General features: G+C 33.8%; 6 protein-coding genes across 6 annotated transcripts; 2 read left to right on the top strand and 4 right to left on the bottom strand.

The window, feature by feature from the left end:
• The first annotated feature begins 6174 nt into the window (after positions 1-6174).
• LOC103847058 (glutamate dehydrogenase 2) lies at positions 6175-8381 on the top strand. Its single transcript, XM_009124091.3, has 6 exons — positions 6175-6595; positions 6710-7006; positions 7099-7215; positions 7467-7717; positions 7793-7868; positions 7950-8381. Exons 1-6 carry the CDS (start codon positions 6374-6376, stop codon positions 8220-8222), a joined length of 1236 nt encoding a protein of 411 aa, XP_009122339.2. The 5' UTR covers positions 6175-6373; the 3' UTR covers positions 8223-8381.
• On the bottom strand, positions 8274-11926 carry LOC103847057 (cyclin-U4-2). Its single transcript, XM_009124090.3, has 2 exons — positions 9074-11926; positions 8274-8980 (listed from the first exon to the last, which is right to left on the bottom strand). Exons 1-2 carry the CDS (start codon positions 9439-9441, stop codon positions 8698-8700), a joined length of 651 nt encoding a protein of 216 aa, XP_009122338.1. The 5' UTR covers positions 9442-11926; the 3' UTR covers positions 8274-8697.
• Positions 11927-12159: 233 nt separating this feature from the next.
• Positions 12160-13163, bottom strand: LOC103847056 (peptide methionine sulfoxide reductase A2). The gene is made up of 2 exons (XM_009124089.3): positions 12710-13163; positions 12160-12623 (listed from the first exon to the last, which is right to left on the bottom strand). The coding sequence occupies exons 1-2, from the start codon at positions 13070-13072 to the stop codon at positions 12372-12374; spliced, it is 615 nt and encodes a 204-aa protein (XP_009122337.2). The 5' UTR covers positions 13073-13163; the 3' UTR covers positions 12160-12371.
• A 477-nt stretch (positions 13164-13640) lies between these two features.
• LOC103847055 (peptide methionine sulfoxide reductase A3) lies at positions 13641-14894 on the bottom strand. Its single transcript, XM_009124088.3, has 2 exons — positions 14456-14894; positions 13641-14168 (listed from the first exon to the last, which is right to left on the bottom strand). The coding sequence occupies exons 1-2, from the start codon at positions 14810-14812 to the stop codon at positions 13917-13919; spliced, it is 609 nt and encodes a 202-aa protein (XP_009122336.1). The 5' UTR covers positions 14813-14894; the 3' UTR covers positions 13641-13916.
• Positions 14895-15111: 217 nt separating this feature from the next.
• Positions 15112-18313, bottom strand: LOC103847054 (blue copper protein). The gene is made up of 2 exons (XM_009124087.3): positions 15932-18313; positions 15112-15656 (listed from the first exon to the last, which is right to left on the bottom strand). The coding sequence occupies exons 1-2, from the start codon at positions 16107-16109 to the stop codon at positions 15160-15162; spliced, it is 675 nt and encodes a 224-aa protein (XP_009122335.1). The 5' UTR covers positions 16110-18313; the 3' UTR covers positions 15112-15159.
• A 290-nt stretch (positions 18314-18603) lies between these two features.
• Positions 18604-21991, top strand: LOC103847053 (flavanone 3-dioxygenase 3). Its single transcript, XM_009124086.2, is given in 5 exon segments — positions 18604-19580; positions 19960-20207; positions 20713-20777; positions 20780-21021; positions 21236-21991. Coding segments are annotated over 5 exon segments (1077 nt in total). The 5' UTR covers positions 18604-19334; the 3' UTR covers positions 21512-21991.
• Positions 21992-22088: the final 97 nt, after the last annotated feature.

Raw genomic sequence — 22088 nt, 5'->3', positions numbered from 1 at the left:
CAATCGTACACACCGCTTCAACGGATACGAACCATGAGATTTACAGTGACACCGGTCCGGCGAAATCAAACACCAAAACCCAGCCGAAATACACCACCAATTTACATGGAGACGATTCGGTGAAATTGACTACCAAAGTGATGGCAAAATGGACCACTGATTTAATGGAAAAAATCGCTCTGCAAATCACAGCTCCGGCGAAAGTGGTGCCGAATTCACGGGCTGTTTTGTCCTCCAAAGCGAATAAAGCTCTGAAGAACGTAGAGATGATTTCTGCTTGGCTGCTAGCTGTTATAGATTGAACTGGTCAGCTGATTTTTTTTTTTTTTGTATTTTTATCCGTCATGTTCACTTACCTCCACTGTTACCAAATCTTTTTAGCTTCTTTTGGATTTTTACTTGAATCTCTTTTTTTGTCTTTCTTAATCTTGAAATTCATAGTTCTTATTTTGCTAATCCATTTGTAGAATAGAGATGTATAACAAACCATTGTCATACCTGAATTTCTCTAATTTCTAGGCACGAAATCTTGCAGATTTATAGCTAACCACTTACTTTTCTGAGTTTCCTGCCAAGGTCTGAATGAAGATAGGGAGATGAAATGACCAGACAAGAAAACTCATTTGTCCACCTTCCACTGAATGGATGCATCATACAAGAGAGGATTCTCCTATCCTCAAAGATTCCCGAGACAGTGTTGTATCCTAAGGGATTTTTGTTTTACTTTTGTTGCCTTCTCCACCATGAGCTCATGCAGGGTTCAAGAGTCCAAAATTACAATCAGGTTGGTGATTCATAAGAAGCTAACAACTTTTCTTTGATTACTATTAGATTTTTGTCTTTCCTATACGTTTGTCAACATATCCGTATGAATATCAGTTTCTCAAAAGATTCATGTGTAACAGAACAAAACAACAGTAATTTTCTCCCACTTTGTGTATAAGAAATATCTTGACGTTCGTTCTTTGGGTTCTGCAGTTATTTAGTGACTATGATTCTCTATTACGGATTATTATATGCGTACATTTAGTTTATGTTGTAGTATTGTAAGTACTTTCACGCTTAACATAAGCATGTTATTATTTTTAAAAACATAATACAAGCTGTTTACGATTTTAAAATACATAAATCCATGCTTTTTGCTATTTATTTCATGTTAGAATTCTTTGTTTTAGTTTGAAATACACAAGAGATTCTCGCCTTTCTAGCAGCCAAGTATGAAACTCCAGATCATTTCCCGCAAGAGTTGTTAAGACCGCTTGAATATTTTTAAAAGGACTTAAAGGAAAAAAATAAGAATTGATGCGAACAAATAAAAAGGATTGTAAGAAAATAAATATGACTTAGGGGCGACTGGTTTTCCCGCTACCACCCGCAAACGCAGTTTTTGCGGTTGGTAGCGGTTGTCGGCGGTTTGCAACAATCACTCAAATCGCTCTAAACCGCTTCAAACCGCTCCGAATCTCATAAATTCAAAAGCTGGCTCCAGCTAGCGTTTGCGGTTGCGGGCGGTTGCGGGAGGATACAATTTTTTCTTTTTTTTTTAAACAATATATATACAAAAGTAAAAATATTTTATAAAAATGTAAAATTGAAATTATGAAAATATTAAAATATATCTATTATATTTTAATTAATATTATAAAATTTTATAATAAAAACAATTTTAATAAATTTTCAAAAATTAAAATTATAACTTTCTTAATAAAATTTTTATATTTATTATAATTTTATGATTTTTTATATTTTTATAATTATATTAAATGTAAATATTGTTAATTTATTATTTGTCTGTTACAGCATTTGGTAGTTAACCAGTCATAAGTCACCCGCAAACACATCAATTTTTAACCGCAGTACCAGTCGTACAAATCTCTTAAAACCGCTAGAAACCGCAACCTCCCGCATCCACAAACTCCCGCAACCGCAACCGCAACCGCTGCGTTTGAACCAGTCAGACCCTTAATAGGGAATATGATGGTGTTGGGGATGTGGGTAAAGCAGTTGAAGAAAAAAAATACTAATTGGTCGATGAGAGCCCCTCAATACTTAAATGACGTTGATGGCCAATATCTGAGAATAATTGTAAATAGCTCTGTTAGCCAATGTAAATGCCTCCTTCACGAGAATTTTTCTAACTGTTATTGTTTGTTGATAAATCAATGACTAATAGCTTAAATATTTTTTTTAGCCTTATATTTTTTTCAGAGCTGGCTATGGAGAGAGTATATATTATGCAAGAAAAAGGCGAAGATGATTGACACCAACAGTGTGAGCTCACCCATAATCAAGTTGGAAATGTATAATATAGCTGATAGGAACTCATTTTTCACTCAATGTGAGATGAAGATGACCAAGTTTCACAATAGTTTGGATGACTATAAAGTTAGGTGATCAAAAGAAAATGAATGCATCATAGTGAAAAGTGTCTAGATCTAAGGACGTAGAGGAAAAAAAGAGAGGGAAAGAAGTATGAGAAATAATGAAGCAAACAATTAAATTCTTTTGCGTTGATAGTTTTGGATATGGGGACCAACTATTAGTGAAATAAATGTTGATCAAAAGAATACAAACATGGATATAATTCTTCTATTAAAAAAAAAGCAGCTTTTGTTTCTCCATGCTCCATAACAAATTGTGAGATATTAAAAACATGTAAGGACATCATAGTGAAAGTTAGGAAGTTTAATAGATATCCCAAAGAGTAACACATACTACAGTTTTATCATCATCAATTTGTTTAACAGAAATAAATGGTTCAATATCTTATCAGCACAATAGACTCGAGATCGGGGAGGAGGTGAACAGTCCAAATATTAATAATCTATAATATAAAACTGAGTACACAAACCATTAAAAGTGTACACATAATGTTTAAAAGACCAATATACTATTTTAATTTTATATTTTTTAAAGTGTCAAAAGTTTATAAACATATATTTCTTTTAAATAGGATAAAATAATAAGGAAGCTAAATTAACAAAAGAAAACATGAGAATTTGATTGAAAATACAATAAGTTGAATATCAATTTTCAAAAATAAGCTAATCAAAAATATACTAAAATTTGGGTTTAGTGATTATTTCTTAGGATTTAGTATTTAAGGGTGACTTGGGTTTATAAACTTCTATAATTAATTCTTAATTACTTATAAATATGTATATAGCAAATCTTTGTAACATTAGCATAAATATTAACCAACAAAAAGAGTAATTTACTTTATAGAATGTAAGCTTTTCCAGCAATTAAAAAAATATAAATTTTAAAGTTTATGATATATGGTATTGAAAATATTCCAAAAGACTAAATATTTGGAAATAAAATGAAAATTAATATAAAATAAAATAAATTAACAGAAGAAAAATATTTTAGATAAAATAGCTTAATATCTGTAAAAGAATATTTGAAACACTAACATAGAAATTAAATAACAATAATAAAGTTTAAAGAATTCAAGCCTTTCAAATAATTAAAGCTATATAAAATTTTAAGATCCGGAGATTCCCGAATAGGTTAACTTTTTGAATTTCTCCTGAATCCATGGGCATGCAAGAGACAACATGGAACGATAATTTTAAATTTTTTGGCTAGATACAATTGAAATTATTCACAAAAATCTAGAATATAAAATTGATTTGAGGCTATAAGCATTTAATGGTGTCTATATATGATTTAAAATAACCAATTAAAAACAAACTTAATTTCTTAAAATAAAATTAATTGAATTTAGAGTTTAGAGTTTAGTATTTAGGGGTGGGGTTGGATTTATAATTTTTTATAAATAGTTCTTAAATATTTAATTTCTTATTATCTAACAAAAAAACTATTTAATGTCCATTACTTTTTATAAAATATTATTGTGATATTGAATTAAAATTAAAGTTTTATATTTATTCATATTTAAAAAATAAATAAAAACATGTATGTACAAAAGTGAACAATAAATTATAAAAATCAATATCCGTTAGGAGTCTTTGCAGAAAAATCAAAACTAAACAAAAACAACAATTAGTTACCCACAAATTGACAGACTTTAAATATATTTGAAATCATAAAATAATTAAATCTAGCATTTAAATAAAAACTTGATCAATGTAAAAATGAAAATAGTGGTCAAAAATAACTTGGAAAAAAATTAAGCAACATATAAAAAAACTGAATTTAATAGCTGTATCAATTCCTTAAAACCCAAGTTGAAGAAAATTAATTAATTACACATAATATCTATCAAAAATATACACTCCCTATAAATAACCACAGCCAAAACACAAAAATAATAAATAGCACACCACTCTATAGATTATTTCAACATCATTCACTCATAAACTTTATAAAATATAACATTATGTAACAAAACACCAAAATTTGAAAAAATAACACGGATCAAACATAAAATATAACCTATAAAAATGAACTACTTTAAATAGAAAAACACCAAACTATGAATACTGCATGCAACCACACTTAAAAAAAATATCACATAGCAATTGATAAAAAAATATATAAAAAAACATTTTGTTTTAATAAATAGAAAATATCCAAAAGTTATTAATATACCTTTAATAAGAAACGACAGTTAATCAACCAATTACTATTTGTCTTAAAAATATGTTAAATTTTTAAACGAAAATATGATATCAGAAAATCAAGCAATCATAAGTTGACATTTCAAAATAATAAATAAAAATTAAAAAATATAACAAAAATGAATTAGATATTATATGATGACAAAAAAGAATTAAATATTACATTAATATAATTTATAATGTATTTTATATACTTCTAATTCATTTCACTTTACAAATTCTTAAATCTGATTTACTAAATTCAATATTACACAATCAAACATATTAAAAATCGTTGTAGATATTCCATAGTTAAAAAATTGATATTTCACATTAACAACTTAATCTATAATATTATTTTTAGTGCATTATTTGAGAATTGTGTTCTTCCTATTCATTTATTTATGATATAATTTATATATTTTTCAATTACGATGATCTAAACTGCCTACAAAAATGACACAAAATTTTCAAATTAGTTATAAAATTTTAAAAATATAATATAGTATAATATTCAATAAATCACATGCACATAAAATGATAAATTTTAAAAATAAATAAACCGCGCGTAGCGCGGTTAGAATCTCTAGTTATAATAAAATACGTCAAGCTTCATACCTGAGAGCGCTGAACAATTTAACACATACTCCTTATGTTTTATATTAGTGTCATTTTAGGTTTTCCAATATATTTCATTATAAGTGTCGTTTTACTATTTTAATGCAAATATTAAATAAAATTTTCAGTTTTTTACTCTTAGTTTTAAATCATTAATTAAAAATCAAACAAAACAATGTATTAAAAAAGGGACAAAAAAGAAAATTATTTAAACAATTCTTATTATGAAATTTCTAGCGAGAAACATAGTTACACTCGGTTCAGTTCAGGTGGAATTTTTTTAAATCATTTTTTATTCTTTCCCTCTCATCACTGTTTATCAAAGGTAAAAAACCCTTTTGTTTTTATTCCTCATGGTTATTGTGGAAAAAATGAGTTGCGCTCATTTCAACTTTTTTATATTGTTTTACTGTTTATCACTAACTTTTCCGTAGGCAATAATGCATAGAAGAAATCACTTGGTAAAAGAGAAATCCAAAACTACTAGTCAAACAAATAAAATTATGTCCCAGCCTCAACCTTTCCAAGAGTCCCACGTACACAAGTTTTAGATGTTTTTTTTCGATGTAAAAAATATTTTTCACTCCTAATTTAGAATCCCAAACATTATAAATAGTTTCTCGTAACGCAAATCAAATTATAATGGCAAAAATTAAAGCCGCAATCTTTTTTATTGTTGACTTGTTTTTGATCACATGTTTTAGATGTTATATTAAACTTCTTTTTGTTTATATGGATTCTTAACATAGATATATCTATTTTGCCTTTAAAAAAACATATCTATATTTTATCATTTTCTTTATTTAGTTCTTTTCAAATATACTTTTATTGGGAAAATTTGACTGAGATCTTGGATATACGTTTGACTTAAAAAAAGACAAAAAGAAAATAGGCAAGAAAGAAAAAGCTAAAAAAAGAAAGCCAAATAAGATAGATAAGGACAAAAAAGTCATTTTGAAGGATAAGAGAGCCTTCTCTCTGGTTCGTCGTCGTCTCCGTCTGACGTCAAAAATATCCAATGCCTCAGATTCAAAATCATCACCCTCTCTCTCTCTCTTCCCCCTACAAATACACTTCCTTCCCTTCTCCTTCCTCCTCCCATCAACTATCAAATCAAAGTGATTCCAAAATCCCTTTTTCGATCACTTTGATTCGATAAGTTGCGTTCTCTTCTCCATTTCAGCAGAGCCATGAACGCCTTAGCCGCGACGAACAGGAACTTCCGCCACGCGTCGCGGATACTCGGCTTGGACTCGAAGATCGAGAGGAGTCTCATGATCCCCTTCAGAGAGATCAAGGTCGAGTGCACCATCCCCAAAGACGACGGCACTCTCGTCTCCTTCATCGGATTCAGGGTCCAGCACGACAATGCTCGTGGGCCCATGAAGGGAGGCATCAGATACCATCCCGAGGTTTCTCAAAAAGATCTCTTTTTGGGTTCGAATCAATCAGGGTTCGAATCTAGGGATTGGGAATTTCGAAAGTTTTGATTTTTATTTTTAATTTGGGGTTTTTTTTTTATGAAGGTTGATCCGGATGAAGTGAATGCATTAGCTCAGCTGATGACGTGGAAGACAGCTGTCGCTGACATTCCGTACGGTGGAGCTAAAGGTGGGATCGGGTGCAACCCTCGCGACTTGAGTTTGAGCGAGCTCGAGCGTCTGACACGTGTCTTTACTCAGAAGATTCATGATCTTATTGGTATTCACACTGATGTACCTGCTCCTGATATGGGGACTAATGCTCAGACCATGGCGTGGATTCTTGATGAGTACTCCAAGTTCCATGGTCATTCCCCTGCTGTTGTCACTGGAAAGCCCATTGTAAGAAGGAAGGAAGGAAGGCTCTTGATTATGTTTGTTATTGCCAAAGTTTTGTTGGTGTGTGATTGTTTGGATCATTTTGTTGTTGTTAGGATCTTGGTGGTTCTCTTGGTAGGGAAGCTGCTACAGGACGTGGTGTGGTCTACGCTACTGAAGCTCTTCTTGCTGAGTACGGCAAATCCATTCAGGGATTGACCTTTGTTGTTCAGGTAAACTCTATTCTCACATCTAGATGAACAGAGCCGGTCCTAGGCAAAACCAGATGAAACATTCGTTTATGGCTCCCAAATTTTTGGAAAATATATTACATAGACATCGGTCCTTAAATTTATTTAAAAAAAACCCCAAATTTGTTTTTTTTAATTATATTGAAATCTTTACTAAATCGTCGGTCCTAGTAGAAGAGCCTTAGTGTTGTATCAGAGAGTTGAGAGGTTTGGTTTGGTGTTTGTGATGACAGGGTTTTGGGAATGTTGGAACATGGGCAGCCAAGCTGATCCACGAGAAAGGTGGGAAAGTGGTTGCGGTGAGCGACATTACAGGCGCGGTGAGAAACCCTGAAGGCATCGACATCAACGCTCTTCTGAAACACAAGGACGCGACCGGAAGTCTCAAGGATTTCAACGGTGGAGACGCTATGGACTCTGAGGAGCTGCTGCTCCATGAGTGTGATGTTCTCATTCCTTGTGCTCTGGGTGGTGTCCTCAACAAGTATGAACAACAACTCTCTCTCGTTAAATCCATAGAGAGATACAACTTTCTGATTCTTTTATTTTTTTTGGTTAGGGAGAATGCTGGAGATGTCAAGGCAAAGTTCATAATAGAGGCAGCAAACCATCCAACCGATCCAGATGCTGATGAGGTAATGCAGCAGCAGCATTGATAACAATCCATCTTTACAACCGCTTATGATATCTAATCCTTAAATTGTATTTATTGGCAGATTCTGTCGAAGAAAGGAGTGATTATACTTCCAGATATATACGCAAACGCAGGAGGAGTGACGGTGAGTTACTTTGAGTGGGTGCAGAACATTCAAGGGTTTATGTGGGAAGAGGAGAAAGTGAACCTGGAGCTCCAGAAGTACATGACTCGAGCCTTTCACAACATCAAGTCTATGTGCCATACTCATTCTTGCAACCTCCGTATGGGAGCTTTCACCCTTGGAGTTAACCGAGTCGCTCGAGCCACCCAGTTGCGTGGTTGGGAAGCTTAATTCTATGGGATTTCCCCATATATACTCTGTTTCAATTCTCTGTGTTTTTTCTTTTTTGGTTTCATTGTTGCTGAAAAAGCATTGAGGTTCCGAAATGGAAAAGAAAACAAATCAATTGAATTTAACAAATTGAATAAAAAATATTATTTTGATTTTTCCTCCTTTCATGTGCATAATATATAAACTATTAACTAAATATTTAAAACTGCAAAAATACATTCACTTTTGTGTATTTATATACTGTATACTCTTCCAAAAAAAAACACACCCAAATTTTCTTGCTCTTGAAACTTAAATTTCAAGTTTCTGAAATGTGAAAAATCAGTAAATATAAGTGTTAAGGAATTTCAAAAATCGGTTACATCTTGTATTTCCGTGAAATTTTGTAACAACCAAAAGAGTTTTAAAGTTTTCAAAAATGTTGTAACATATCCTTCAGCACATGGTTACACAATATCACAAGTGATATAATGTATCAAACAGCTGTTGTGAGTTGCTTATTCTGATGAATAGATAGTGAATCTTCGTCATACAAACTGATCTGAAGACTCTTGAGAGTCAAGAAAGAAGGCTCTAAAAGCGGAGAGTACATATTCCTCATAACCATCTCTCTCTGTAGTGAAGAACAATAGTTGTTGTAAGTAGACAACGTCACATTTAACTGGAATCCAATTCCAAATAAGAAATCCAGCTCTAACAAGTTCATCTCCTCTGTGGTTATTCCTCCAATTTTTGCATAATATGCGTTATTGTAGCACCTAAAGTTTATCAAATTCAAATAATGCTTTAGAAAAGTGATTACCGTAGACCAGAGTCACCATACAAAAATAGTATACACTGAGAAAACTTACATGTCATCCATGAATTTGGCAGAGACCAAGACGCTCGTGATGATGAGCCTATGGACATTAAAGGAGTCAATAGGCACAAATGGCTGCTTTTGTATGAACCGGTCCAAATATATATACGCGACTATGTAACACGAGTCGCTACAGTTTGCGTACTTGAAGATCCTCTCCATATAGCTTCTGATCGATATAGAAGGTTTGGTCAATGCACTGAAAGCTGAGATCCTCTGGTGCTCCCATAACGGACGGCTCAGATCGTCGTTCGTCTCTGAAACTCTTTGTAGGAGAGATGACAACGCCGTTATAACATTTGGCATGGTCTCAGCCATCGGTTCTTGTTCTTGAATCATCTTCTCTATTTGATCATCCATTGGAGAGAGATGTGTATACTTTTATTTATTTACATGGATTGTTTTTTGCGGGTATCCTCTTTTGCCTGTCGGTTTGGGTGATTATATAGAATAATTAAATTATAATGTATATATAGGCATGTGTATCTATGTATAAATTTTTGCTTTTACATTAGTCATGCTTTCTCACTCACTACAAAACAAACCGAAATTATTTTCTTTGACCAATGGTTTTGTTGTTAATTTTGCAAATCTATCTTAGTGCCAACCACTAAATTTGGACCATTTTGGCTGGCACATTGGAGACACAATGTTTGATTTAGATTAATAAAGTCATTTTGTAAGTAATATTCTTTTCGTTTCAGAAAGATGAATATTTTAGCTTTTTTAATTTATTAAAAAAATATATAAAATTTTAGTTACGAATGCATTGTTTTTCGTTATCAACTATTTTCCACAACTTTTAATCAATAAAATCTTTATAAACATCATTTTGTTTTTAAAATTTACAATTTAAATTAATTTATGCATTAAAAATGTAAAACATATATTTTTGAAACAATCTTTTTTCTAAAATATAGATTTTTTAAAATGGAGGGAGTATATACAACTAATTGAAGCTCATAAGGAGGAATATATACTTTTATATAAAACTGAAAACAGAAGATTGAAAGAAAGCAAAAGTGGCATGTTAGGTTGGATTTCAACGCTCATGAGTTTCGTCGGTGACTTGGTGAGAACTACAATGAGAACTTCAATAAGTTCTAAGAAAAAGTGAATAATAGTATTATCATAACGAATGATCAAACATAATTTCTTTATCTAAAGTTATTGACCATGGGTTATAAGCACTAATTTTTGTTTTTGTTTTTGTTTTTCTCAACAGGTTATAAGCATTATTTTTAATAAAAATGGGAAGATATTGCTAACTTGAGAGATGTGGTTTTCATTAGGATAAAATTGGTTAACCACCAACTAATGCTCCCTTAAGTTTGTTCTGACTTTCCCTTTTCTTGTAAACTCTACCAATGCGTATCTTTAAACTAAAATTATCATCCAGCTTTCAGATAAGATAGTGATGTCATTAAACTTATAAGGTTCAGGTTGATGTATGTAGCCAAAAACTAAGGCTACTTGAGACAAAGATAAACCTTAACCAACTACTAGCAGGGACAATACTCGAAACTTTAGTTTTTGTTGTCAAAAGTCACAAACACATCAACATGCAGATATCCAAGTGTACATTAAAAAGACTTACCCAATATAAAGGTGTTACTATTACCAAATATCATGCTGTTATATTTAGAGCCAACGAAGCAACATCATGCATGTAGCGACTGAGTGTCGAGTCTGAATCAAGGTGCTAAACACGTTAAAGAGGTAATGAGCAACACGTTGTGAATATTCACTGTATCTTGTGTCTTATATCAATTCCTTCCTGTTTTTTTTGTTCTTTTATAAATTAATTATCTTATAATTTGGATCCGATGCTTATACTGCTTTGTTTATTTTTCTCATTAATATTATAATTTTATGATTATATATCACGTCTAATATTAATTACCTAAATCATGGAACGGTTTCTCATTGTTTACCCATCAGTTGTAAATTCATATCAATTTAGCAAATCATTATTTCTCAATATTAGGTGAATACGCGTTACCCGTTAGTGGATTTCGTATACGTGTTTCTATTGTTTCGGTAAGAAAAAAGTAGCATGTCTTCATGATGAATATAAATTTTCATAACAGCTGTCAAGAAAGAAAAATAAACAAAATCTTAAATTGACTTTCGAGTAATTTGGTTGACAATATGTATTTAAATTGGAAATTTTATAAATTAAAAAAGGAGAAAACATTAACAGAAATCACATTCAACTTCTCAAAAAATACATTGAAGACAATAATATATATTCATCGAAAATATAGCCAAAAAGACTTGATGAGTTTTCGTTAGAAGTTGACAAAAAAAATGGAAAAGTAATTTAATTTAGAAGATTGGAAATTAAACCAAGTGACGCTATCTTTTAATATTTATCTTGTTAGTCAGAGATCAAATATCCTTTTGAGTTTTGAAAATATCTGAATATATGATGTCATATGGATACTTGTAACCCTCATTAAGTGGTAAGTACATCTAGATTGTTGAGAACTTTGTATTAAAATTCGAAAATTTTATTTAAATAACTATATAAGAAAAAAAGTTTGAAAATGATTTATTCTTGTGAAAATTAGAGAAGTACAATGGTTCAATGAAAACATAACATTAACTACGAAATTAACTCTCTGGTTTCTCATAACAGATGATAGTGGCACAGCAGGCTCTGGCACCAGACTATCAGAGAGTTTGAACTTCAATTTTATTTACGTTACACAGTAGTGTGAATAGAATATCACGTGTTTTTTCATCCTTTTGCAGCCTTTTCTCCTTACAACCAATACGTCAAAAAGCGTTACATGCAGCTGATAGAACAGAGGTCAGCCATTGGATGGCTGTGTCCTATGAAAATTACCTCAGATTAAAGCCAGTTTACAAAACAAAAAAAAATTACCTCAGAAACATCGTAAAAACTTTATAAATTTGGACATGTTGGTTATAACACATCATGAATGGAAACGTGGTATGTATGATGCTGCAACAATATTTCCATAGTGTTTAATTAGGAGCAGATCCATGCACAGCTTCAAGGTTTCGAGGCCATCCATCCGTTCAAGAAAATTAGAGAATCGTAACACACAATTAAATAAGTAAGAGGTTTAGGTTCTAATGATGGTACTTACTAATTATTCAAACATACATCAGTTCAAAGTTGAGAAACTAAGACAAGTTACACAATTGAGATGATCCCACACATGCATCTTTATTACTAACTGAGACTTACAAATCAACACACACACAGACAAACACATACATAACCTCTGTTTTGGGGAAAGAGGAACAAAGGCTTTTCCTCAGCCAAAGCAGCTGATGGGGTCTTTGCAGCTCTTTGCAGGGGACTGTGCATGGCCACTCTTCTCACCTTTGGAGAGGTAATGCTGATGGTATTCTTCAGCTTTGTAGAATTTCTTTGCCGGTAATATCTCACTCACAATCTTCTTCTCCAGTTTCTTCTGTTGGTTCTCAAGAGACTCACGTGCTAGTTTCTCTTGCTCTGGTGTGTAGAAGTATATACCTGAACGATATTGAGCTCCCACAAGTTTTCCCTAAGACAAGAACACAAAGTTACATTACCGTACAAGCCAAAACATTCAGAATAGCCAAAAAAAGAAAACAAGAAAAGTTTGGTTACCTGACGATTCAAGGTGGTGGGATCATGCCTAGACCAGAACAAATCAAGAAGAGTCTCATAGGTGCACTCATTAGGATCATACTGAACCCTGACAACCTCTGCATGGTTCGTTGTGTTGGTGCAGACATCCTTGTAAGAAGGATTGTGAGAGATCCCCTGAGTGTACCCAACCTCAGTCTCAGTCACGCCAGGGATCCTCTGGTAAGCAAGCTCCACCCCCCAGAAGCAACCGGCGGCGAACTCAGCAAACTGGTTTCCCGGCGCCGGTACATCGTTGTCAGGTTCCTGAGCTAACGGAGAAGGAACAATGGCAGGTGTATCTACTAGTTGAGGCTCTTCTTGAGCTGTAGAATAAGAACCCATTTTGATAGATAGGTATGAGAAAGACTAGTTGGTGATGTGTTTAAAAGTGTTAAGTGCGTGTGATGGTGAAGCATCTAAGATGGTTTATATATAAAGAAAGCAGTAAAGAGATGACCCACCTACCAAAACGCTAAATAGCGTAACAAACCATCGGCACACAATAAAAATACATTCAATATGGGAATAGGTTGGTGAATATTTTGTTACGTACAAGATGCATACAGCCATGATTCTTAACAAGGTGAATTTTGTTGTTTACAAAATGTATACAACCGTGATTCTTTACAAGGTGAGTTTTGTTCTTTACAAGATGTATACAACAACCATGATACTTGTGAGTTTTGTTATTTAGAACTATCTCCAACTCATTTCTAGTTTTTACATCTATAATAGCATCTAGAAACAAAAGCTAATTCAACTAATCTATATTTATTTCTCTAAAATAAAAATTACTATTTGAAAAAATAGCAACTTCTATTTTTTTACTCTTAACAGCAATCTCTGTTTTTTTACTCAATATTTGGAAAATGTTACTTTTAGAAGAATATAGTAGTATATTCTATCTCTGTAATAAATAAAATTATTTTAGAGAAAACAGCTAAATACATTACAAATGGTATTACAGGATGTATACAACCATGCACAAATTGACAATAAGAAACCAAGTGTCCTACCATTAGCCCATGGCTATATCCATTGGACTCTTTCTTTTGTCCATAAGATTCTCTTATTCATTCAATAATTTGAGAAACATCAACGAATAATCGTACAAACGGTAAATTATGCGTTACATAGCTTTTACACAAAAGTTCATAACATCCTCAGAAGCAGAGGAGCTCAGGTTTTAGCCGTAGCAGCGGATTGGGTCGGTGCAGCCTTTGGCACAGGACTGCCCCATGCCGTACCTTCCACCCTTGGACAGATACTGCTGCTGCTGCTCCTCGGCTCTGTAGAATTTCTTAGCTGGCAAGATCTCAGTCATGATCTTCCTCTCCATTTTCTGCTGGTGGCGTTCTAGTGACTCCCGGGCTAGTTTCTCCTGCTCTGGTGTGTAGAAGTAGATCCCGGATCGGTATCGAGTTCCCACATCATTCCCCTGACTCACACAGTTTAAGTCATCAGCCAAAGTAATCAATTGTAGCATAAAAATAAGCTATCTATAAAACAGAGTACTTAAACCAAAGAAGGTTATGTGATAGTAACACTTGTCTACATGTCTATAAATCCACCAAACAATTAATTAAGCGATCACATAACCATCTCAATTTCAGAACACAAGAACCAAAAAAGTCTGAACCTTTACAACTTCAACCAATCACCAACAGGTCAAAGTTTGACTTTTTAACCAAGTTAGGAGAAACCCACCAAGATCGTACAACGTACCTGGCGATTCAAGGTGGTGGGATCATGCCTGGACCAGAACAAGTCAAGGAGAGACTCAAAGGTGCAGTCTTTGGGATCGTACTGAACCCTGACGACCTCGGCGTGTCCCGTGGTTTCGGAACAGACGTCCTCGTACGAAGGATGGTGGGTGATCCCTTGTGTGTATCCAACCTCTGTCTGAGTCACCCCCGGGAGCCTCTGAAACGCCAGCTCCACGCCCCAGAAGCATCCGGCGGCGAATTGGGCAAAGTGATTTCCCGGCGCCGGAGCGTCGTCGTCGGGTCCTTGAGCGATCGGAGACGGATCCGTACTCGTTTGCCCGCCTGATCCTAAACCGAACCTGTTGAGTATGTTCATTGAGAATTTTCTAGAGAGAGAGAGAGGAGGAAGAAAAGACACGAGAAAGGATATAATTCAGACAGAGAGGCAGCGAAACGGAACACGGGGCTTCTTGTAAGGCGCGTTTGCGTTTTAGTGGCGGTCACGATTAGAATTGGCGAGTTGCTCGCTAAACCGAACCAAATAAAGTTGAACCAAATCAAACCAATTTTTCTATTATATTTATCCAAATAGGAAAAAGTATTTAAAAATGAAAATAAAATTAATGTGTGAAGTATATGTAATCCAGTTAGTATTAAAATAAAATGAAAACAAAATTAATGTGTAAAGTATATGTAATCCAATTAGTATTTTTTAATCCAAAATTACACCAAACCAAACCAAAGTTTGACATAATCGAACCAATACATATATGTGTGCATGCATTGTATACTGTAAACTCTTATTTTAGTTGTTACCAATATATGAGTCCATAACAATGGAAAACCAAAAACCATCAGATATACAAAAGTCACTATACTAACCCTTCCACCGCAGCCACCAACATGGGGAGCCGAGCTAGTAGCAACGCCGGTCGGAGGGTTATTCTTCTTAGAAGACGGTTGAAGAATTCCTACGGGAGCAGCTCCGGGAGCTCCCACAGGGGACGGAGATGGGCCATTGCCTTCGACATTGACTTGTAGCCTCATACCAGCGAAGCAATGGAGACGATTACCGCAGAGAAAGAACCTGTCTCCCGGTTTGGACAGAGCTACGGTCGTGTTCCCATTTGTGAAAGTACGGATCGGGTCTGTAGAGTTGCAGCTTTGGAAGTTGTCTTTTGCCACTTCGTAGACACTATGCGTCGATGAGTATTGGAACACTTGCCGTGATAGATAGATTCAAGCAATTATAATTAGACGTAATGCATTTTCATAAGTGTAAATCAATTACGTAGCAATCATGAAATGTGAAAAAAAAAACAAATTATAAAGTATAATGTGAAAAACGGATTGGTGTAAAATATTAACTAAAGTAATTAATTAGGGGATTCGTGAAACAAAGTCATAGTTAATTTCGAATCTTAATAATGTGAAATGGTTAACTAATGACTGCGTGTTTTGAGACGGTCGATGGATGTGAGTATTTGATACTTACTTAGAACATCACCAACAGAGAATCTCTTGCCTAAAGTCCAGGATTCAAGATCGGAGCTTATGTCCCAACCAGAGGTATCTCCCACAAAGTATGTCGTTGCATTGCATCTTGTTATCACTGAAATCCCAAAGATGATACAGAGATAGAATAGAAATAGAATCGTCGACGTCTTCCCCATAACTCACGCAACCTTATGTTTTTCAATAAGTTGAGTTTTTGTTTTCGTGTATTTGTTATTCTTTTATAGATGCATATATGTGTGACTGTAAATATATGTGTGTCTAGGGTATAAGTTATATAAGGCTGCTCATTGGTGGATAACCTAATATCTCAACCACCATAACATATCTATGATCTGCTTTGTTACCTGGCCTTTGCATTTTATTTTCTTAACGATGTTTTCGTGTTTCTGTTTCATAATTCATAGGATGTCTGTGTTGTTGTTAGGTAAATTCCACAACCCTAAATGGCTAAATCTAGATCTTTATGATGGCATCGGACAAGTAGTTCAAATGGAACATGGTAAAAACAGCTATGCTAAACATTATACAATTAGAAACGAAATTTTTTTTGAACTAGTGGTCTTAAACAAAAAGAGTAAAATTATATTATTATCACAGGTTAAGTATAATATATGTATGTTTATTAATTATTATGCACCATTTCTCATCTTTTGGAAACACTCGCTTGGGATTGGAATTTGTATTGAATTGGGGTGTTGAACTTCTCGACTAATCGGGAGTGTTTCTCTTAACCAAACACACCTAACATGATCCAGAGAATCGCTCAAGTAACTCCTTTTTAAATGCATAAAATGAATACTACAAAACTATTGACTTTTAGTATAAAAATTATAAAAAAAATTGTCAAAAATACTATATTCATAATACTACTTTTTATGTTATTTTAACCAGTTTTATCGTCACTTTTAAAGAGAAAAAATATATTATAATTCTAGGGTAACTAATGTAGATTTAAGGTTGTGGTAGAATTTTTGGAATGTGAAATTTAAGATTTTAATAAATATATAAATAAATACTTTAATTTTTTTAAATAGCTTCAAAAATATTTTTCGAATTTCCCAAAAGAAAATTTGAAAATAATATTCAAAAAAAAATAAAAAATTTAAATTTGAAAAAGTATAATTTATTATTTATTTAAATAATTATTTTTTATATATAGAGACATCAAGAATATAAGAGTTTTTTTGTCTCTTAATGAAGAAAGTATTTTTCACGTTCGGAACTACGCTAAACGCTAGTCGTGTGGCAACCTCGAACCTAGCGAATTACCAAAAAAATAGAGATTAAGCAGAGATTAATTGGAACATGGTTTTTGTACTTTTATTATAATTATATGTGTATATATTAATATATGTGAAATTGAACAATCAAGTTGACCTCTCCTAGTGGCAGGGACCCTTGTACTGATGCCAATCAACCAGTCTTTGCTTCCTAGCAGTGTATTTTATTTATTTTCGATTATTAGTCTTTTTTCAATTATAAATCAAGCTGTACAAAAGTCCCACATCGGTGAGTGAAAGGAAAAGAGGTGAAATTGTCATCTATATAGTCTTTTTCGTGGTTGAGACTCAGTCAAGTATTTGGATTTTTTAGTAGGCTCTAAAAATATCTTCATAGTTTACAATTCCTTTTTTGAGTTGAACCGATTAACCAAATAATGGACCGATTAATCAGGTTCAATGGACCGATTAATTGGCTAGCGATTTTTTGTACCGAATAGGATAAAATCGTGACGGCTAAGATCCGAACAACGATTAGACGGGCGTCTAGCTGTGAATTTTTGAACATGAGGTATTTTTGAAAATGTCTCTTAAGTTATGGTAAACATAAATAATGGAATCAACAAAGTGGTAAATATGAAAATTCTCCAAATTTATAATACAGTCGAGGTTTTTACAACTGAGAGAAAGCAATTGTTTTGTCCTAAAATATAATTTCTAATTTTATAATATGATAACCAACTTTTTGTATTTGCAAGTTTTATCTACCGATTGGGAAGTTATAGAAGTTGATGAGAGTATACAAACTTCTAAATTTGCTAAAATAATATTTACTAGAAAGCACTCTATAATGTTTATTTTCTTTTCATACTAGCTAGTTTTTTTTTTGTAACACTACTAGCTAGTTGTCTAATGTGTTATTAAGTAACGTTAGATAATTGTTCTAAGTAACTGTTAAAAATTACTATTCTATCATGGTCTTTTTGATGTCAGTGACATCATACATACTTTTTGTCCTAAACTTTATAGGGTCATAAGGTTCATTAACTAGAAAAGGCGAAATTTCCCATTGCATGAAGGAACCGGCGCAATGCATTTGACCTAGACCTCACACAAGGCTATATAACTATATCATCTCTGGACCCAATTTCGATCAATTAAATTATTGGGCCTGAATGACTTGGACTACGCGACCAACGAAGAAGCCCGACTCTGACGAGCATGAATAAATCGATTCAAGGAGCCGGAGATCGCGGAGTGATTGCGAAGATTGCGGAATCTACCCACTATAAGAAGAGATCGATGGATACAAAGAAGAACACGTTGAAAACCTTAGAGAAAGTTACACCCATACATCGACCTTGTTTTCACCTAGCTTTAAGTCTTTTCTCTTATCGATCTCACTTGTAACGTTCGATCTCATTTCATTCATTGTATTCACCCTTATTCATCAATAAAATCTATTTTTACCTACTGGAAATTGATTACATCGTTGTGTTCTAAAGATATTGTTGCCCACATCATTTTATCTTCCCTAGATTAAACTCTCGATCATTATCAAAGTAGATTTTAGGATCTACAATCTCTGCACATGGTAAAATCATGTTTTGCACCCACAGTTTCTCAGTTCATTACCTTTTATATTTTCCTTATTCATAATGCACACAGAATCAAAATTCTACCTTCTCCCCTGCATACAACTCTATGTTGACATGCTGGACTTATTATAGTATTCAACGTATTTACTAAGGCTTAAAATCCGGACAAGAGGATGATTTTTCTGCTGAAAGTTTTTCGTTGTTCTTTTATATATAGTTCAGTGAATGGGATTGAAATATCCATTAAATAAATCCTATGTGCTATACTATATCGTCCCAACATCGTAATAATGCCCCCCGTCACATCTGTATTTGGTCACTTATATTATGTACGGCACATGAATATTCATAATGATATTGTATTGGTAGTTTGGTACACATACACATTTGACAGTTACATATGCCAGTTTTGAATTCGACCGTCACATGTTTAGTAAAACTCCGAATACCATTACTCATCTGACGGCTACAAAACCATATATATAGAGGAGTCACACGCACTTCGATTTATAGTTTTCCATATTATCAAACCATTTCTCAACATTGAATTCAAAACTCAACAATGGAGAATGAGAAAGGTGAGAGTTCAAGTACATTCAAAATGGATAATTCTGCACAGGAGAGGAGTTTACCGTATGTGCCAGATTGTTACGCTGTCCCACCTTCCTACGAGCCACGTGATGCGCTCGACTCAAATTCTGAAATCGTACCAACGATCGATATTTCTCGCTTGAAAAGCAGCGATGATGAGCGTCGAGGGGTTATTCAAGAGCTAAGTTCAGCTTGTCAGCGTTTCGGGTTTTTTCAAGTACGCTATATATCTTCATATAATATATGCAAAGTCGTAGAATTGAGTTTTTCGTCCCGAAACAAATTGTCATAAACAAGTTATTATTCTGTGGAAATATTTTGCTCATATATTTTCGTGTGGTTTATAAGATATATTCCACCCAGTGGATGCTGGCTAACTAAGATTTTAAAACCACGTCACATTGTCAGCTCTCTTATAGTCGGTCAAAATATCTGCTCTCTCATTGCAAAAATAAATATTAGCTGTCATATGCCGGGGCAAATCCGGTTTAAACGGATTTTTTTGGTAAATTTTCTTTGAAATCAAGATTTCTCTGTTCTCCTCCCAAACTGATTCATTTTTTCCGTCTTATTCTTTGTTCGTTTAATATACTTAGATAGTGAACCATGGAATCAACCAGAACATACTAGACGATGCGTTGGAGGTTGCGCACGGCTTCTTCGAGCTGCCGGCGAAGGAGAAAAAGAAGTTTATGTCGAACGATGTGTATGCACCGGTTCGGTACACTACGAGTATCAAGGACGGTTTGGACAAGATTCAGTTCTGGAGGATATTTCTGAAGCACTATGCACATCCACTTCACCGTTGGATTCACCTCTGGCCTCAAAACCCACCCGAATACAGGTTTTATTTAATACTACATCATTTTGATAATTTTCCATCATTTTCGTATAAATATCCGTCATAGTATCATACTTCCCGTCATTTTTGGAACTATTTTGCTATGTTTTTCTTCTTCGGTAATGTATTAGACTATTGATTGAGAAATTGTATAAACGTACATAATTCTACAAATCCATTTTTACCAAAAAAGACATTTCTTATTACCGTTTTGTTTTACGTTATTTTTCTTTCTCAGACCGACCTCGTCTATCACATAGGTAGCATATGTATTTCTTTTGTTGATTAGACTATTATTATTAGACTATTGATTGAGAAATTGTATAAGCGTGCATAATTATACAAATCCATCTTTACCAAAAAAAAAGACATTTCTTATTTACCGTTTTGTTTTACGTTTTTTCTTCTCAGAGCGACCTTGTCTATTACATAGGTACCTTATGTTTTCTTTTTAGTTGATTGGCTATCGTATCTAGCATATGTGTTTATTTACGATTTCGTATTTTAGGGAAAAAATGGGAAAGTTTTGCGAAGAAGTGAGGAGTCTATCTCTCGAGATAATGGGAGCGATAACGGAGGACTAGGAAGAGACAACCTGTCGTCCCGGATGGACAAAAACGGCATGCAAGTCATGGCCGTCAACTGTTATCCACCGTGTCCGGACCCTACGGCGGCGCTAGGCCTGCCGCCGCATTCAGACTACAGTTGCATCACCATCCTTCTACAAAACTTAACCGGTCTCGAGATCTTTCATCCGTCGGCTCACGGTGGCTCTGGCCGCTGGGTTCTTGTACCAGAAGTCAAAGGTGTACTCAAGGTACGTTCCAACCACATCGGTTTATATCTAAACCGATGGACACTACGTTAATTATACCGACAACCGGGCTCATGTGTTTCAGTTATTTCGGTTTAGGCCTTAACAAAAAAAAAACAGCGGAATTATGATCATACTTTAACCGAAAGCTATTTATTTATTTTTGATTGTTTTTGTTAATAAACAGGACTCTGTTTTTGTACTGCTTTATTATTAGGTCCACATCGGTGACCATGTGGAAGTGCTAAGCAATGGATTATACAAGAGCGTCATTCACAAAGTTACTTTAAATGAAGAGAAGACGAGAATCTCCCTCGCGAGCTTGCATAGTTTGGGTATGGACGATAAAATGAGTGTACCATACCAGTTGGTTAACAATGAAAATCCGGCTCGGTACAGAGAGAGCAGCTTTAACGATTTTCTTGATTTTCTTGTCAAGAATGACATCTCTCAAGGGGAAAGGTTCATTGACACTCTTAGAATCAAGGACTGATCGAGTTAAAAAAAAAGGACTGATCGAGTAATAGCACGTTGGTCAAGTGTAACAGGAAGAAAGACTAGTTTGGTTTGCTACGTACGCGATCTATATAACACAGTTCATGTCCTCGTTCCTTTAGCCTGTGTGATAACGTGGACATTATAGAGATCAGAGGCATGCAATATATATATGTGTGTTAAATTGTAATGCCATAAATACTGTTTTAATGAAATCAAAGCATTTCCTTCCCTATTCCCAAACTCACTGACACCGAAATATATACAAGCATTGCAATCGAACCGGTTCGGGCCGGTTTTATATAAATATAATATGTTATTTAAAAAAAAATATAATAACAAATGTATCAGCTTTTTATATGTATAAATGTTTTATCGGAGTTTAGTAAAAAAAAAAAATACAAGCATCTAATTGTATCTCTCTGTCGAACATATTTAAAGATTAGAGAATCAATTGATTTTGAACAGAATGATTTTACAAGAAAAAAATTGATTTTCATACTTTTGTGTTAGTTTGGAATCAATAACAAGAATAAAATTAAAATGTAAAATCATGAAACGATTACAAAAGTTTT

Source organism: Brassica rapa, chromosome A10 (genome assembly GCF_000309985.2).
Source record: "Brassica rapa cultivar Chiifu-401-42 chromosome A10, CAAS_Brap_v3.01, whole genome shotgun sequence".
In the NCBI taxonomy this organism is placed as follows: domain Eukaryota; kingdom Viridiplantae; phylum Streptophyta; class Magnoliopsida; order Brassicales; family Brassicaceae; genus Brassica; species Brassica rapa.
The sequence above is the reverse complement of the archived record's forward strand: the minus strand, read 5'-3'. Positions and strand labels throughout refer to the sequence as shown.

Bases quoted from the DNA above. Each gene is read 5' to 3' on its own strand.
- LOC103847055 (XM_009124088.3), bottom strand. From the start codon at position 14,812: ATGAACATACTCAACAGGTTCGGTTTAGGATCAGGCGGGCAAACGAGT. The intron at 14,169-14,455 runs GTACGTTGTACG...TGTGTGAGTCAG, and splicing joins CCACCACCTTGAATCGCCAG to GGGAATGATGTGGGAACTCG.
- LOC103847058 (XM_009124091.3), top strand. From the start codon at position 6,374: ATGAACGCCTTAGCCGCGACGAACAGGAACTTCCGCCACGCGTCGCGG. The intron at 7,216-7,466 runs GTAAACTCTATT...TTGTGATGACAG, and splicing joins GATTGACCTTTGTTGTTCAG to GGTTTTGGGAATGTTGGAAC. The intron at 7,869-7,949 runs GTAATGCAGCAG...ATTTATTGGCAG, and splicing joins CCGATCCAGATGCTGATGAG to ATTCTGTCGAAGAAAGGAGT.
- LOC103847057 (XM_009124090.3), bottom strand. From the start codon at position 9,441: ATGGATGATCAAATAGAGAAGATGATTCAAGAACAAGAACCGATGGCT. The intron at 8,981-9,073 runs GTAAGTTTTCTC...GATAAACTTTAG, and splicing joins GCCAAATTCATGGATGACAT to GTGCTACAATAACGCATATT.
- LOC103847054 (XM_009124087.3), bottom strand. From the start codon at position 16,109: ATGGGGAAGACGTCGACGATTCTATTTCTATTCTATCTCTGTATCATC. The intron at 15,657-15,931 runs GTAAGTATCAAA...TATCACGGCAAG, and splicing joins CTCTGTTGGTGATGTTCTAA to TGTTCCAATACTCATCGACG.
- LOC103847056 (XM_009124089.3), bottom strand. From the start codon at position 13,072: ATGGGTTCTTATTCTACAGCTCAAGAAGAGCCTCAACTAGTAGATACA. The intron at 12,624-12,709 runs GTAACCAAACTT...TTCTTGTCTTAG, and splicing joins CCACCACCTTGAATCGTCAG to GGAAAACTTGTGGGAGCTCA.